This window comes from Rana temporaria, chromosome 9 (assembly GCF_905171775.1).
Source record: "Rana temporaria chromosome 9, aRanTem1.1, whole genome shotgun sequence".
Lineage (NCBI taxonomy): Eukaryota > Metazoa > Chordata > Amphibia > Anura > Ranidae > Rana > Rana temporaria.
In genome coordinates this window covers 30,904,453-30,922,692 of record NC_053497.1, presented here as the reverse complement: position 1 = coordinate 30,922,692, position 18,240 = coordinate 30,904,453, and the positions used below count along the sequence as shown (strand labels likewise).

General features: G+C 47.2%; 1 protein-coding gene across 1 annotated transcript in view; it reads left to right on the top strand.

Moving 5' to 3' along the window:
- The first annotated feature begins 4,568 nt into the window (after positions 1-4,568).
- The window catches only part of LOC120913246 (carnitine O-acetyltransferase-like), an 80,044-nt gene continuing 66,372 nt past the window's right edge, over positions 4,569-18,240 (top strand). The window contains exon 1 of the mRNA XM_040323064.1: positions 4,569-4,756. Within this exon, the coding sequence (XP_040178998.1) occupies positions 4,712-4,756 (45 nt within the window). The 5' untranslated portion in view covers positions 4,569-4,711. The remainder of the gene's footprint in view (positions 4,757-18,240) is intronic.

The window sequence follows — 18,240 nt, the reverse complement described above, 5'->3', positions numbered from 1 at the left end:
CAATGCACTAGTTTAAAGGAACCTATTTAGAAAATAAAAAACAAACCTTTACAACCCATTTAACCACTTAAGGACCCCTTCACACCGATATACGTCGGCAGAATGGCACGGCTGGGCACATCCACGTACATGTACGTGGCTCTTTAAGCCCAGCCGTGGGGTCGCGCGAGCGTGCCGCCGGCGTGTGCACGCGACCTGGTCCAAAGCTCCGTGACCGCGGGACTTGCGGACCCGATCGCCGCTGGAGTCCCGCGATCGGTCCCCAGAGCTGAAGAACGGGGAGAGTTGTGTGTGTGTAAACACAGCTTCCCCGTTCTTCACTGTGGCGCAATGATTGATCGTGTGTTCCCTTTTATAGGGGAACACAATCAATGACCTCACACCTACAGCCACACCCCCCTACAGTTAGAAACACAAATGAGGCCACACTTAACCCCTTCAGCGCCCCCTTGTGGTTAACTCCCAAACTGCAATTGTCATTTTCACAGTAAACGATGCATTTTTAATGCATTTTTTGCTGTGAAAACGACAATGGTCCCAAAAATGTGTCAAAATTGTCCGAAGTGTCCGCCATAATGTCGCAGTCATAAAAAAAATCGCTGATTGCCGCCATTAGTAGTAAAAAACATATTTTTTTTATAAAAATGCAATAAAACTATCCCTTTTTTTGTAAACGCTATAAATTTTGCGCAAACCAATCGATAAACGCTTATTGCGATTTTTTTTACCAAAAATAGGTAGAAGAATATGTATCGGCCTAAACTGATGTTTTATATATTTTTAGGGGATATTTATTATAGCAAAAAGTAAAAAATATTGCATTTTTTTCAAAATTGTCGCTCTATTTTTGTTTATAGCGCAAAAAAAACCCAGCAAAGGTGATCAAATACCACCAAACGAAAGCTCTATTTGTGGGAAAAAAAGAACGCCAATTTTGTTTGGGAGCCACGTCGCACGACCGCGCAATTGTCAGTTAAAGCGACGCAGTGCCGAATCACAAAAACTGTCCGGCTCCTTGCGCTGCCTAAAGGTCCGGGTCTTAAGTGGTTAATATAAAAGTGATCTGAGTTGCTATACAGGCAGAGGAAGGGGGTCCCCTTCTGCAACCGCCTGTACCGGGCTCTCCCATTCCATCAGGAAGCCTGATACAGATACGACCGGTCGGATCACATTAAGGCTCCATTCACACCTAGGCAGACAAATTCGCGGCGTTTTGTCGCCGCAAATCGCGGTACAAATAGCGGCGTTTTGTACCGCGATTTGCGGCGACAAAACGCCGGTATTGTCCGCCTAGATGTGCCCCAGATTGACCCCCTCTATGGAGATGCTTCCCATCTCCTAGCCGAATGCCGAAAGCCGCCTGAAAAAAAGGTCCGGGACCTTTTTTCAGGCGGCAGGCGTCAGGCGTCCGGCGTTCGGCGTGGAGATGTGAACCATCTCCATAGAGGGACATGTGTTCTCATCCCTCTGGCGGCAGGGGCGTAGCACTACAGGCGTAAAAACGCCTAGATGTGATTGGGGGCTTAAGCCTTGTACACACAATCGGATTTCCATCTGACAAATCCGTGTAATGTTGTGCGAAGGGCGTTGGCCGTGAACTTGATATGCATACAGACGGCAAAACTTTCTCAGACAAAAAACAGAAACAACGTGGTTTTTCAGCTCTTTAGCCCCACCCTTTGGGCACCTTCTGCTAATGTTGTGTTATGGTGAGAATTGCTTCTGATCATGCGTGTTTGTACTTTGGATTTTTTTCCGATGAACTTGTATACACATGATCAGATAATCCGACAACACACGTTTGTTGTCGAAAAATTTGAGAGCATGCAAGTATCCGATGGAGCGTACAAACGGTCGGATTTTCCGACAAAACCCTGCCATCACACATTTGTTGTCGGAAAATCCGATCCGATCGACTTAAGACTATTTTCACACTAGTGCTAAAGCGCCGCTCATTTTTGTGGCGCTAAAGCGCTGTTTAATCGGTTAAGGATCAGCTCCTGTAGATTTATGTTGGCAGGATGGCACGACTGAACAGAGTAACGTATATTTACGTCACTTTGAAATGCCTGCCGTTCTGGGCGTGCATGCCCCTGCCGTGAGCTCCGTGACCGTACCTGCGGGACCCGTGGACTCGATTTCTGCCGGTGTCCCACGATCGAATCACAGAGCTGCAGAACGGGGAGAGGCAAGTGTAAACATGCATCTCCCCGTTCTGCCTAGTGACACTGTCACTGATCGTCTGCTCCGATCTCATCGGGAGCAGCGATCAGTGACATGTCACTCGTAGCCACGCCCCCTAACAGTTAGAATCACTCCCTAGGACACACTTAACCCCTTTAGCGCTACCTAGTGGTTAACCCCTTCACTGCCCGTGTCATTTTCCGATCTGTCCGCCATAAAGTCGCAGTCACGATAAAAATCGCAGATCGCCGGCATTACTAGTAAAAAAAAAAAAAGACATAAAACTATGCCCTATTTTGTAGACGCTATAACTTTTGCGCAAACCAATCAATATACGCTTGTTGAGATTTTTTTTACCAAAAATATGTAGAAGAATACGTATCGGCCTAAACTGTGGACAAATTTTGTTTTTTTTATAGCTTTTGGGGGATATTTATTATAGCAAAAAGTAAAAAATATTGCATTTATTTTCAAAATTGTCGCTCTATTTTTGTTTATAGTGTAAAAAATAAAAAACGCAGAGGTGATCAAATACCACCAAAAGAAAGCTCTATTTGTGGGAAAAAAGGACGTCAATTTTGTTTGGGAGCCACGTCGCACGACCGCGCAATTGTCAGTTAAAGCGACGCAGTGCCGAATCGCAAAAAGTGCTCTGGTCTTTGGCCAGCGAAATGGTCTGGGGCTTAAGTGGTTAAGCTACGCTTTTCGCTAGTGGGGTGCTTTTAACCCCTTTTTACGTTAAACTCCCGTCACACTGGAATGAATGGGAGGCGGTTTTCAGGCGCTTGGCAGAGGCTATTTCCCCCCCTTCTGTGGCATCAAAAACTGGAAGCGTTAAGGATTTTATCACTTCCTGTTTGTTTACATACTGGGTTTATTGGGTATTATATCATGTTTGTGTTCACTAAAAGTCACTAACTACTTCCCATCCGGGCCAGTTCTCATACTTCCCGATCAGCCTTTACATATGCGTGCAGGAGTAATGTTTACGTTCACATTTGCGTGTAAGCAAGGTGGGACAGGGGCATTTAGAATTTAAAAAAAAAAAAATTATTTATTTTCTACAAAAAAAAATGTTTTTCTTTTTTTTTGGATTAACTTTATTGCTATCACTAGGGATGAACAACATGACTTGTGACAACATGGCCCGTGACAGATATCTTCTCTAGCCTCCCATGCTGTCAATCAGTGCTTTTTCTGGCTGCTGGTGACCAGGTAAACAAAGAGGCGGAACCAGAAGTGACTATATACTAGAGGTGCACTGAATGGAAATTTTGGTGCCGAAACCGAAAATACAGGATGCACTTGGCTGAAAACCGAAAAACAAATATTTATAATTGTAATATATTCCACTTTTTAATTAATATCAATTTAAATTAATATAAATGTATTTGCGCCCATTATTAACACCTGTAGCGCAAGAAAAGCACAAGAAAAAATGTATCTCTTTAAATTCTATGTATGTCTGCACACTGGTCTGTTGAGCTTCCATTGTGGCGTTAAAAACCCAGCTTAGTGCATTTTTGGTCAGTAAAAAAAAAAAACGCACAAAAAACACACCTCCTAATTCAGATGCATTAAAAATGCAACAAAAACGCATCATTAACGCACCTGTGTTACGTTTTTGATGCGTTTTTTGAGTGACATGACCCATGAAAACACACCATAAGCACGTGGTAAAAGCGGCCCAAAAGCGCTGTAAAAAATCGCTCCAAAATTGCATTATGCCATTATCGGCACCTTGCCGAAATTTTGGTGCATGTCTACTAACTACTTATCGCTTCCGCTTTCCAGTGGTTACAGGGAGAGAGGAATGACATCAGTTCCTCTCTCTCTATGTTCAGGGCAGCCGCTGCCAGCCTCCGCAATGGGACAGTGTAGCCCCCTTCCACCACCCACAGAAGTAATCGAGTGACCAATTAGCCACTCCGATCACTTCCTCATTATAGGGAATCGCTGGCTGAAAAGGTCGAAACTAGGATGATGCGTGTGGGTGATGGCATCATCCTCTTATAACTACTGAAACAGAGGATGGGCGGGAAGTAGTTAAAGTGTAATTTTTGCAACAACTTGCGTTTAAAAAAACGCTGCGCAAATATCTTATGACATAAAAAATTGCAGCAACAACCATTTTATTCTCGATGGGCTCTGCGTAAAAATATATAATGTTTGGGGGTTCTTAGTAATTTTCCGGAAAAAAAGAGAAAAAATGCAGATTTTTACATGTATGAGAGAAACGTCAGATATGGAAGCAGTTAATATATCAGCAGCCCTGGGACGTATTGTCACCATGGTCACAGCAGCACAGCGTCCCTGGAAGTAATGTTCTAAATGTCATGGAGGACCCAGCCCCCTCCACACGTATACAAACTCTGAACACGTGGGACTCCACCCAGCAGCAGGAAGTGTGGATGTGTCCCTCCCACGATACTCAGGCCCTTCCCTCCCCAGCAACACTTCCAGGCGTACTCTACTACCCCCAGGGGCAGATTTGTCTGTGTCCAGGAGGGGAGGGGTATCTGGCACCATGCTCCGAAATCTGATGTACTACGCAGCCCCCTTCAGGGCCACGGTGAGAATCCTGAAGGGTTTCCTCATTTGCTTGTTATTGTTTTTATAAACACCTGCAGAGCATTGCAACTTTTATTCCTTCGCTCTCCTAGTATTGAAGGGCAGAGCATTGCATACAGCCATCTGCTGCGGCACGTCACTTCAGATTAGCTGGACGCTTTGGCTTTAATGTGCTGCAGAGCATGGTCCCTGCAAGGAGATGTGACAGTCTGCAGCCTAAGCAAAGTTTTCACACAGGCGCTGTGTTGGGTTAGGGCCCTCGGCATTTCTGGCAACTCAAACGATTGTTTATTCGTTCCTAACAACCAAACTTTGTCAGCAGACAAAGCTGGGCTCTGGTTGCCATGGGTTACAGCATCCATTGCCTTAACTGCTTTGTCATTTAGTAACCTGTCTCTGGTTGCTTTGGGTTACAGCACCCCATTGCCTTTCCACCTTTTGTATTTAGTAACATGAAAGGGGTTGGAGTGCCGAATACGATTGCTGTGCAAAATGCAGCACCCGGGGGACTTGAAAGGCATGCTGGTACTTGTAGTTCTACCATTTGGGGCCTGCTTCATAGAAGAAGCCCTGGGGTTTGTAGCTTCTTAGTGCTTGTTTTGATGTGCAGCAACCTCCTAAAAAGCAATGTATGGTGGGTTGCTTTTCACTTTTAATAGATTTTTATTGAAAAAAACCTACACAAAACGGGGAAAACCGAGAACCTGCTCGGTAACTTTTTCTCCCTACACACGACCAGGTTTCCCTGACAGGAAAACTGCCATGAGAGCTTTGGTTGGGAATCCCAGCCGTGTTTATGCTCCATCGCAGTGTTTCACATAGGAAAACTGTTGGGTTAAAAAACAACTGGGAAAATAAAAAGCTTGTTCTCTTTTTTTTGTTTTCCTGTCAGGAAAACTGTGATGGAGCATACACATGGCCGGCTTTCCCTCCAAAAGCCCTCATGGCAGTTTTCCCGAAGGGGAAACCCGTATGTGTGTACGAGGCTTTAGAGTAGGTATCCATGAACCAGGTGGGTGGGTTGCAGGGCCTTTGACAGGCGATAATATGTCACCACCTAACCACGTGTTTTAATCCTGAAAATACCAATTCACCATACTGCAGCTGTGTGAATAGCCGCAAATGTGCTCTATGTATAGCCCTGAGCGGCCAAGTATCTGTGTTTTAGGTAGGTAGTCGGGTGGGGGTAGAACGGTAAAACCGCAGCTCAAACTTCAACTTTACTACCCCCTGGATGCAAGTCTGAAGATGCCCTAAAGCTGGCTGTACACTAGTCATTTTTCAAAAGCACATTTATACAATGTGTTGAAATTCTCATCAGTACATTTGATGGCTTGACTAATGTTGTTCAAAAGTACCTCAAAAAATTTACCTTTTAAAGCGGAACTTCCGCTTTAAGCACTCCTCGCCCCCTGACATGCCACATTTCGTATATAATTTTTCTGGGGGGGGGGGGAGAGAGTGGGTAACCTCTTTTTAGTGGGACTTCCTGTCCCACTTCCTCCTTCCTATCTTCGGCCGCCTAGGCGGCTCCTCCTCTCACCCTAAGCAGCCCCTCCCTACCAGCGATCTTCTGGGACACGACTCAGGTCCGAGAAGATTGGCTGGCCAATAGGAGAGCGCAGCGCGACTCGCGCATGTGCACCCAGCCGTTAAGCCGTAAGCTGTCACGACTGGGTGCCCACAGTTACGATGGGGGAGAGGAGCGAGTCTCCGGGCGGCCGCATTGCTGAGCCGTGGGGCGGTTAAGTGTTGGTTTATTAAAAGTCAGCAGCTATGCTTTTTGTAGCTGCTGACTTTTAAGAAACTAAAACATGGGTGGAATTCCGCTTTAAGCCCTGGTTCACATAGGAGGGATTTGGCATGCAATTTGACATGTCAAATCGCATGCCAAATCTACAGCAATTGCACTGTCCGAATTGGTGCAATGCCGCATCTGCGGAACCGCACCGATTCCCAAAAGTAGTTTCTGTACTACTTTTGGCGACTTTGGTGCGATTTCCATTGACATCTGTGCAGCAACCCGCACAGATGTCTCTGAATCGTCCCAGAAAGCGGGATTGATATGTGGAAATGAAATTGTGCAAGTTCAGCTGAACTCGCACAATTTCATTCCGCTGTCTTTGTGAACCTGCGCTCTATGCTGTTTCATTTACCTTATCTCTTGCTTCCCACAGGCTTCCTCTTATCTTGCAACCCACCCCCTGCTGCTTCTCTACAGTGCTCCGTCCATCAGTGACGCTATCACGTACAATGCAATACCAGCCATCCTGCATTGTAGTGCAGTGTTTTGTAATGCGGTTTGCGAAGCACAAGAGCGTTCAACATGAAGATACCTATTATTCTCAATTATTCAGACCTGAGAGTTGTAGCGCCTAAAACTTGAAAAAGTACAAGAGCTCCTTTGGGGCAGATTTGCGCATCTTTGGCCTTCTGGACTTTAAAGGGTTAGTTCACCTTTACTAAAAAAAAAACTAATTAGATCAAAACAAACTGCAGCTCTGACTAAAATTGATTATTACCCTTGCTATAGGTGTAGGCCATTTACAAACTTCATAAAGCCTAATTGGAATGCCCCCAGGGCTTTGCTATGACGTTGTTAAGTGAGGCCTAGTCATTACTGCTCACCTCTACCATCACAGGAGAGAGTCTGAAAGCTCACACCTGTGATGGAGAAGGTGAGAAGTAATGACTAGGCCTCACTTAGAGTGCTTTCACACTGAAAGCACCCGGGCGCCAGCGGTAAAGTGCCGCTTTTTAGCGGCGCTTGCTTTACCGTTGTTTTTGCGGTGCACTTTTAACCCCCGCTAGCGCCTGCAAAGTGCAGCTAAAGTGCCCGAAAAACGCCTCCAGTGTGAAACGGGTCTTGGCAACGTCCTGGGAGTACTGCGCCTCCATGGGCAAGGACCTTTGGCTAAGCTTCAGGGCCTTTTCAGTGCACATTGCACAGCCACTATTTTAAAAAAATACAAAAATTCTTCTCACGGTTGTCACTTTTCAATTTTGTGTGTTTTTTCACTGGATGGAGGGTGTGAGTCCTCGGGCTTGCCCTGACGTCTAGGAGGATGTGTGAAAAAGAGAGATGGTCTGACATGATACACCTCCGTCCCCATAATGTATTAAATAAAAACAAACAACAACCCGTGGGACTTAAAATGAGGTGGTCATGGTGATCAAAGCAAGTAAGCAAGATGTATAAATAAATATAGTCTCAAAATTTATTGAGATAGTAATATAAACATCATCCTAAAACAGACATGCCCTGAACCTGGGGGGTTTCTCTTTGGTAGAGCCCCTTGGCCTAGTATTCGGCTGGCTACAAGGAGAGGGGTCCGCCAAGCCTTTTGGCTAGGTGGCCCAAGTTCAAAACCTTGTCTCTGTCAAGAGCCTTGCACCCTGGGGGTTCAGGGTAAGGCCCTACCCCTTCAGGGGGTGCACAAAAGCACATCTTAAGGTCACGTTTTTTTGTGTTTTCACATGCACCTTTTAAGTTCACTTAATGGTTTTCGCACCACCGCGGATGGGGGAAAAAAACAATAGAAGGGAGTGAGGTACATGAATGGCCTACATCTTTAGCAAGGGTTTTATTCAACTTAAGTCACAGTTGTTTTTATCTACAGACTCCCCTTATCTGCATAGGCAGTTTTTGGTAAAGGTCCTACTGCAAGAGCATTTTTGATTATTTTATGTTCAGTTTTAATGGGTTCACACAACGCGTAGATGTGAACCCATCCTAAAAGTAGATCCAAAATCTAGGCATTAGCTCAGTAATCTACTGTAATTTTAAAAATTGTTTTCATCTTTTAAAATCTGCAGCTTTCGTCAAAATATTTCCTGTTGATCCTGCCATAATAAGCCTTAAAGGGTTGGTTGACCTTAGACTTAGCCCAAAAAAACTTCCTATACAAGTAAGGGGCGTCTGTAGATAAAAACAAACTGTGCAGCTTTGACCAATGCTAAAAATGTAAGCCATTTACATACCTCCTGAAGTCAGGATGTTAATAAGTGAGGCCTAGTCATTACTACTCACCCCCACCAACACAGGAGTGAGCTCTTTCTCTGATTTAAATCCTCTCAGATGCTCTTTCTCTCCGCTAATGTAGTAGCTCTGAGCTCAGCATTTGATGGTGGAGATGTGTAGTAATGACTAAGCCTCACTTGGCAACGTCCTGGGAGTATTCAAGTCAGACATCATGAGGTACATAAATGGCCTACACCTATAGCAAGGACATAATTTAACTTTAGTCGGAGCTGTACAGTTTGTTTTATCTACAGACTCCCCTTATCTACAGTCTATGCGTTTTTTTTTTTGGTAAAGGTGAACTAACCCTTTAGGGCAGTTCACTCCAGACGCAGTTTCGTTCAGTTCCATGTGCTTTTTTTTCTGTACAAAATGCATGACTGCTGAGGCACAATGCTACCAGGTACCCCTTACTATGTAAATAAACCTTCCCCCCTTGCCCCTTCATCCCAATAAATAAACACTCTTACAACCATTAAGTTGGAAAGGGCAAGGCCACAGCTTTATTAAAGCAAACATAACAACTTTAAACCATTTGTAACCAGTGCCAGTCACAGTTTTACTGTGAGCACAATTCCGGAAGGGGGAGGGGCCTGTCCTTACCATAAGTGCTGGACAGGCCGCCTACTTCCGGTGTCCATAAAGGGGCATGGCCCACTACGGCCATTTCCTGCTGGCAAGGTCAAGAAAACCGCAGCAAGCTGTGACGTACCATAACAAAAGGGGCGGGAGGGTGGGCAGCTCTTCCCAGCGCGCTTCCCAAGGACCCAGAATTCCCTGGGGCGATCCCTTTTATCGGAGCTCCGGCCCAACCCATCCCCCCAAGTAGCCAATCCCACCATGACCACCGCCTTGTCCAGTACCTGGTCATGCCCCCATCAGTCAAGGCTCTCTTTCCCAGGGGGGCTCAAGAGGCCTTCATGCACAGTGTTTTCCATGTATTTCAATGGCTCTAGTTGGCTCTAGTTCACACCATGCAGTCAGTTTCCGGTCAATTTCGGCACCGGAAACTGACTGTATGGTGAAACTGACTGTATGGTGTGAACTAGAGCCATTGGAATACATGGAAAACACTGTGCATGCATTTTTAGTGCAGAAAAAATGCACACAATCTGTATGGAACTGCATCTGGTGTAAACTGGCCCTAAGGCAATTCCTCTCACGGGGTAACGACTGTCTGCCAATTGTGCTCCTACATACTGCCACCCTGTCACACACATACTCCTGGTGGTACTCTAATGCCCTGTACACACGAGCGGAATTTCCGTCGGAAAACAGTTGGATGGTTTTTCCGACGGAAATCCGCTCAAGCTTTGCTTGCATACACACGGTCACACAAAAGTTCTCTGAACTTTTGAGTGTTAAGAACACGTCGACGTACAACTTAACGAAGAGGAGAGAAAAAGTTCAATGTTTCCGAGCATGCGTCAAATTGTTTCCGAGCATGCATGTTTTTTTTTCCCCTGTCGGAATTGCATACAGATGAATGGATTTTCTGATAGGATTTTTTTCCGTCAGAAAAATTGAGAATCTGCTCTCAAACTTTTGCTGGCGGAAATTCCACCAGCAAAAGTCTGATGGAGCATACACATGGAATTTCCGATGAAAAGCTCAAATCAGACTTTTGCTGGCGGAAATTCCGCTCGTGTATACAGGGCATTAGTGGACGTGCCGGCACATATTCCTTGGCCATGGTCCACCATTACCACTTTTAGGAAGCCAGCTCAGAGCAATGATATGCAGCCAAAGCTGCTTCAGGAAATGGCTTACTGAAGCTGCGGGAGATCAGCAGCACTGAGATACAAAAAAGGATGAAGATGTAAAAAGAATAATTTATAGAAAAATAATTATGGCAATTGTTTATAATACACTGAGCGCTGGGATTTATAAAAAATAAATAACCTTGCAGTGGACCCCAACTCCCCCTGCAAGTTCTCTTTAAGTCTAGAGGTATAGGTCCTATTCCTCCAAGCTGTGTGACTACGCTTATTCTCTGCAATGCTCTGGCTGGACGTTGCACTCTGATGTCATGACGCAACAATGGAAGACCGTCAGTTCTGTATTGTATGTGAGGATGGTGAGGGCCCACCCCCAACCCAGAATGTTGCGCTGAAGCCTGCCAGGGCGAGGAGTATTTGAATATTACATAAGAGAGAAGAGCCGGGAACTCTAAAGTCCTTGATGCAAAAATGTATTGGCTACATATATATGAGCATTAAAAAGCAAGCAGCTGACGCGTTTCAGCGTGAGCCTTAGTCATTGAATATTACAACATATTCCTCTACCCCTAGATTTAACAAACATTAACCTCTCACCATCTTTAGGTCATTTATAAGCAGCCTAAGGTTGGAGTGGTTATAGGATCATGGTTGAGGCCATGGCTTTTTCTCTTTCGTTCATAGACGGACACAGCCTTCATTGACCTTAGGGTTATGCTTCTTCCTACCAGGAGATTTAGGCAGAATTCTACAGCACTTAAGGTGTTAAAAACTTTTCTTCATGCCGCTCCTCCCAGGGGGCGTGGCTCCCCCGGGCATAACCCACACCCTGCTTTAGCAGCCTCAGTTTGTTTTCTGCCTAACGACAGGAGGTCAAGGCTCTCTCTGGAGTTCCTGTACTCTGGAGTTTTTTTCTTGCGATTTTATTTATTTATTTATTTATTTATTTTTTTCGCTTTTATTATTTTGTTCCTGCATTTTGAATCATGCGATTCTTCTATCAACAGCCGACTGGGTGACAGGCTGGGTCCTCGACCCTTGTAGTCCCCCCATGTTCGGCCTTCGAGCGTGTGCCGGCCCTCAGCTCAGCTTTGGGACGTCCACGACCGGCCCTGTTGCTCCAGGGGCGGCTGGGGAACTTCGGTTCTAGGGCACACATATGACCGGTCTCTATGGCTTTGTCACAGTGTGTCTGGCCGACAGCCATGCCGTTTACGGACGTTGGTTCTGTCTGGGATACCTCCAGCCAGGTAGTCGCAGGACGGGTAAGTAGTGGCCCCTTACTCAGGTAAGTGGTCTGGCTGGTGTTTTCCCTGGGGAGGTCGACTGAGGGTCCGCCCTGCTTTCCTCTCTCCCCTTCCTCTCCCTCCTTCCCCTGACTGGGTAGTGGCTGTGAAGGGGGGCCTCCTGGGTTTTATTTATTACCACCGGGGCCCGTGTGTTGTTGGGGGACTGTGTTGTTACTCTGGGGGGTGCTGCTGTGTTCTATGAGTTGTTTTTTTACCTCAGATGGTGGCCATCTTGGAAATCTCCTTGGTAACGCTGTGATTCTTCCCTGAGGTAACAAAGCACAGCCAGTGCTGCTGTGTTCTATGAGGTAATTTTTACCTCAGATGGTGGCCATCTTGGAAATCTCCTTGGTAACGCTGTGATTCTTCCCTGAGGTAACAAAGCACAGCCAATGCTGCTATGTTCTATGAGGTAATTTTTACCTCAGACAGCGGCCATCTTGGAAATCTCCTTGGTAACGCTGACAGACACAGCACAGCCTCTGGTATCTTGTACAGTTTTAGTGCTGTAACAGTTTTTAGTGCTGTGAAACGCTGTGAATCTTCTTTGAGGATGACACAAATCACAGCCAGCACATCAGAGCACACCTCAGGTTTTCAGCTCCCTCTGCAGCTGGGTGGGGTGGTGAATACCAGGGGCCCCCATGCTCTGCAATAGCAGCAAGGAGGTGACCAGTGTTTTTTTTTGTCCTGCCTTGCAGGGTGGGTGACTCGGCGCTGACACTATGGAACTCAAGCTATGCCTGAGTTAACCCTTAATGCCCCTTCCCCTGCCACATCTGTTATGTTGGCTGTCCTGGGTCTCTTGCCCGGTTTGAAGCAGCTGGTGCCCGGATGGGGGGTAAAAAAGCGCCCCCTCCCTGAAGCCTGCTTCTGGGGATGACACAGAATCACTGTTTTTTTCTGGTTCTGTTATGTCAGAGGCTGTGGGTTTTAACCCTTATGGATAGTGAGGATGACTCTGCTGCAGTCAGTTGCTGGCAAGAATTTGTTGGAGCTCTTGTTTCTGCGGTGCGTGAGACTCTAAAAATTAAGGATGTGGCGGAGACACCTCCGTGTCAGTACCAGCAGACTACCACGCACCGCTAAAGTGTTTCCTTGTGTTCCTTATTTGGACTATATGTTATACAAGGAATGGGATGCACCGCAAAAAGTTTGCCAAAAAACTTTGCAACCTGTTACCCCCTTGAGGGGGGCTTTAAAAAAAAAAAAAGTAGGTCTCTCCTCCGCCAGTGGATCCCCCTGTGTCCAGACTGCGCATGGCCACCACGTTGCCTGTGGAAGGGGCTCCTGCATTTCAGGATCCCACTGATAGGAGAGTGGAGGCCGTGGCCCGCTCCCTATTCACGGTGGTGGGTTCGGCGGTGAGGCCGGCTCTGGCCGGGGCCCTAGTCAGGCCCCGACTTAAAGGGCGAAGCTCCTGCTGCAGGAGCTGGAAGAAGGACCTCTAAGGTGGCCTTGGTGATGGCCTTTAAGGGTGAACGGTCCTTTTGGGTCTTCCCTGACTGGCATCATTGAGGATGCCACGGGTGGTAAGCGCATGCTGTTCCCACAGTCTGGGAAGGGCTAGGGACCTCGCCCTGTACAAGGACCCTCCTTGCCTACCTCCGAGCGTTTTTTCGCTCGCCCTGTGCGGTGGGGGTAGGTCTACATGGTGCTTGAATCCCCGCTGCGGGGTAGCAGCGCACCTGATACCGCATGCCTAACAAGTCTGCGGACATACCTGCTTCCGCCTGAAGGTCTGCTCCCAGCCGTGTCTCGGGTGGGAGACTGGCTTCGCATTGCGAAGTGTTTTCCTTTTCCTTGGGGTACAAGATTGAGTTTCTCTCTTGTCTGCCAAACAGGTTTTTTTTCCTCCGGCTTCTGGCCTCCTCCGGTTCGCCGGTTGACTCCGTCAGGGGCTGTCCAGGATCTTCTGGTCAGGGGAGTGATTGTGCCAGTTCCCTCGTTGGAACGGTCTCGGGGTTTTACTCCATTCTGTTTGTGTCCCCACGGAGGATGGGGCCCGGTCGATCCTGGGCCTCAAGTCCCTTGTTTTGTTTTGTCAAGGTGGTGTTGATTCGCTTGGTAATAGCGGCACTTCATCAGGGGGATTTTCTGGCATCCTTGGATGTCATGAACGTGTACCTGCATATCCTCAAACCACCGGAGATTCTGTGCTTTGCGGTCGTGGGGGGGCCATTTTCAATGGTGTCCTTCCCATTCGGCGGGTTTTCGCCAAGGTGCTCGTCCCGATACTGGCCCGGCTGTGACAGCGGGGGTTTGTTATCATGGGATGTCTGGACGACATTCTGCTACGAGCTTCTTCGAGCTCTGCATTGGTGGAGCCGTGTCTATCATGTGTCGGGCTCTCCGAGTGTTCGGCTGGTTTCTGGATTGTCCTGAAATCAGGGTTGATTCCGTCTCAGGGATACCTGGGACTGGTCCTGGATTCCTCCGGGGCGGGAGTGTTTTTCTCCTAGCGGAAAAACTTCAGACTCTGATATTTGCTGTGCAGTAGTTGCAGACCCAGAAGCGGTCATCTCTGCGATTCTGCAGGAAGGTTCTGGGTCAGTTGGTAGCCTCTTTCGAGGCGGTTCCGTATGCCCAATTCCACGCCAGGGTACTACGGAGGGAACTGCTGTCGCGATGGGACTAGCTTCCGTCAACTCTGGATTACCAGATTCAGTTGAGTCATCTGATCATGTCTCCCCTGGTGTGGTGGCTGGCGTTTCCGGTGCTTCGTGCCGGAAAGTAATTTTTCTGCAGGCCACTGGACAGTGGTCATGACGGATGCCAGCCTCTCCGGTTGGGGAGGGGCGCTTGGGGCACCCAGTCAGCCCAGGGGCACTGGACTCAGGTGGAGTCCTGCCTACTGATCAACGTTCTGGAGCTCCGAGCAATCAAGCTTTGCCTTGCCAGGTGGTCCCTGGATCTACAGGGCCGACCGGTCAGGATCCTGTCCGATAACACCACGTCCGTGGCGTAGGTTGATCATCAGGGAGGCACACGGAGTTCTGTTGCAGCGACGGGGGTCGCGCGCATCCTTTCGGTGGGCCGAAGGGTCCGTTCCGGCTCTATCGGCTGGGTACATTCCGGAAATACGGAATTGGCTAGCTGACTACCTAAGTCGCACTGCACTGGGCCAAGGAGTGTAGGTCTCTCCACCCGCAGGTGTTTCGGGGTCTGTGCCGAAAGTGGGGCACTCCGGACGTGGACCTTCTAGCGTCCCGTCTCTATCGGTAGGTGCCACGGTTCGTGGCCAGGTTTAAGGACCCATGGGCGGACGCGTCAGGCGCGTTGGTGGCTCCTTGGGGTCGCTGTCGCCTACTTTACACCTTCCCTCCTCGGAAGCTTCTTCCTCGCCTGCTGCGCAGAGTAGAAGCTGTAGGGATTCTATCGGTCCTGATTGCCCCAGATTGGCCGCGTCGCTTCTGGTACGCGGACCAGGTGCGTCTGCTGGCAGACGCCCCCTAGCGTCTTCCCCTGGGAATTGATTTTCTGTTACAGGGTCCGATCTTCCACCCTGTTTCACAGCCACCGGCCTTAGCGGCGTGGCTGTTGAGAGCCAGGGGCTTAAGGACCGAGGCCTATTGGGCTTGGTGGTCTCTACCGTGCTGCCTGCACGGAAGGCTACCTCACGTAGGTTTTTTCCTCATACATGGAAGGCCTACTTCTCTGTGTGTGGGGAGATGAACTGGCACTCTCGTACATGCGTTGTGTACAGGATTCTGCTGTCTTTGCAGCAGGGAGTGGTTCAGGCTCTCGCCTTACGTGCGGTTAGGAGCCAGATTTCTGCTCTGGCTGTTTTTACTTGCAGCGACCTTTGGCATTGCACTCCTGGGTGCGTGCGTTGGGTCAGGGGGTCTGGCAGGTGGCCCCTCCAGTGCGCCCTCCATTACCCCCATGGGACTTGAATTTAGTCCTTTCAGTGCTTCGGGATGCTCCCTTTGAGGACATTCGGGAGGTTTTTTGTTTATTGTCACAAAAGGTGATTTTATTTCTGGTAGCAATTACCTCGATCAGACGGGTGTCTGTTCTGGCGGCCTTGTCTTGCAAGGCTCCCTGCTTGGTCATCCGTAAGGATGAGGTGGTGCTGCGGCCGCAGCCGTTTTTTCTCCCTAAGGTCGTTTCGGCTTTTCACTTGGATGTGGACATTGTTCTTACATCCTTATGTCCTCAGCCGAAGAACCCGAAGGAGGCCACTTTACATTCTTTGGATGTGGTTCGGGCCCTTCGAGTTTACTTGTCGGCGACAGCTCCATTCCGGAAGTCGGACTCGCTGTTCGTGTCTGTGTCCGGTCCCAGTAAGGGCCTGGCAGTCTCGTCGGCCACCATTTCCAGGTGGATCCGACAGGTTGTGCTTCAGTCCTATGCCCTGAAGGGCGGGCGCCCTGAAGGTCATGGCGCATTCGACCAGGGCGATCGGGGCCTTTTGGGCTTTCCGACACCAAGCCTCTGTGTTACTGGTGTGTAAGGCTGCGACCTGGTCGTCGGTCCACGCTTTTTCAAAGTTTTATATGGTGGATGTGAGTGCATCTTCTGATGCCTCCTTCGGCCGCAGGTGTTACAGGCGGCAGTTTAAGGTTGGAGTTCCTCCGTTGAGTAACTCCGGTTTTTGTTTGGGGTGTAACCTGTTTTTGCTGTGTTATTTTTTTTCCCACCCCTCGAATTTTTTGACACTGCTTGGGGACGTCCCTAAGGTCAATGAAGGCTGTGTCCGTCTATGAACGAAAGAGAAAAAAGGATTTTTGTACTCACCGTAAAATCCATTTCTCTGAGTTCATAGATGGACACAGCACCCACCCCTCCTTTGTTTGTACTGCTTGTTACGAACTGAGGCTGCTAAAGCAGGGTGTGGGTTATGCCTGGGGGAGCCACGCCCCCTGGGAGGAGCGGCATGAAGGAAAGTTTTTAACACCTTAAGTGCTGTAGAATTCTGCCTAAATCTCCTGGTAGGAAGAAGCATAACCCTAAGGTCAATGAAGGCTGTGTCCGTCTATGAACTCGGAGAAATGGATTTTACGGTGAGTACAAAAATCCTTTTTTTTTCAGGGGGCACTTGGGGGAACTCGGTTCCACCACCTCTGGCTCAGACCCTTTGGTGCCTGCTTACCACAATCACTTGTAAACACAGAAGTCTGGTTTCTGTGTTTACAAGTGACAGCTTTGTAACCCCCTGAACTCTACACTCTGTATGTAATGCAATTCTGGTATTTAATGCCCCTTTAAGACCTTCCTACTGTTTGTGAAATCTGAACGGGTCGTGGTTGAGTTCCTGCACCTATTTTCTGAGAAAAAAAACTCTGGTTGAGGCTACAACCATAATTCCAATATCGCGGTTTTCAGCCGGTGATTCCCGGCATACACGGTAAAAGGGATCAGACGTCGATGGAGCATGTGAGGTATCGCCGTAAACGTCAGAGTGAGAGCAATAATTTTAATGCCAGACCTGTGATGCCGCGTACACACGACCGTTTTTTGGGTTCTAAAAAATGAAGTTTTTTTTTTTAAATGTCATTAAAAAATATCGTGTGTGGGCTTCAGAGCATTTTTCGGGTTCGAAAAAAAAATTGGCAATATTTTAGAACATGCTCTATTTTTTCACAATGTTTTTAACGTAGTTTTTAAGGTTGTAAAAAATGGTCGTGTGTGGGCTTTAACGACGTGAAAAATCTGCGCATGCTCAGAAGCAAGTTATGAGACGGGAGCGCTCGTTCTGGTAAAACTACCGTTCGTAATGGCGTAAGCACATTCATCATGCTGTAACAGACAGAAAAGCGCGAATCGTGTGTAGGCAAGGCCGTTTTAATGATCGGGTTGAAAAAAAAACGTAGCTTTTTAGAACCCCAAAAACGGTCTTGTGTATGCGGCAGGACTCTAAATTGGTCACCCTTTAAAGAGTAACTTGGGGAGATTTTTAGTTGGGCGCAGTTTAATAAGCATACGCAATTTTAAAGCATGACATGTTGAATTTCTTTTTTTTCTATTTTACCAAACCATTTCGTATTATATTGTGTGTTTGTGCATTAAAATTCATTGAAATTTATTTTTTCTCAAAAATAATTTGAAAAACCACTGCCCAAGTATCTTGTGACATAAAAATATTTTCTAGAGCCTTTAACCACTTGACAACTGGGCACTTAAACCCACTTAATAACCAGACCAATTTTCAGCTTTCGGTGCTCTCACATTTTGAATGACAATAACTCAGTCATACAACACTGTAACCAAATGAAATTTTTGTCCTTTTTTTCCCACAAATAGAGCTTTCTTTTGGTGGTAATTGATCACCTCTGCGTTTTTTATTTTTTTCGCTATAAATGAAAAAAGAACGAAAATTTTGTAAAAAAATGAATTTTTCTTCATTTCTATTATAAAATTTTGCAAAAAATGAATTTTTCTTCATAAATTTGGCCTAAAATGTATACTGCTACATATGTTTGGTTAAAAAAAAAAAAATTTGGATATTATTTAG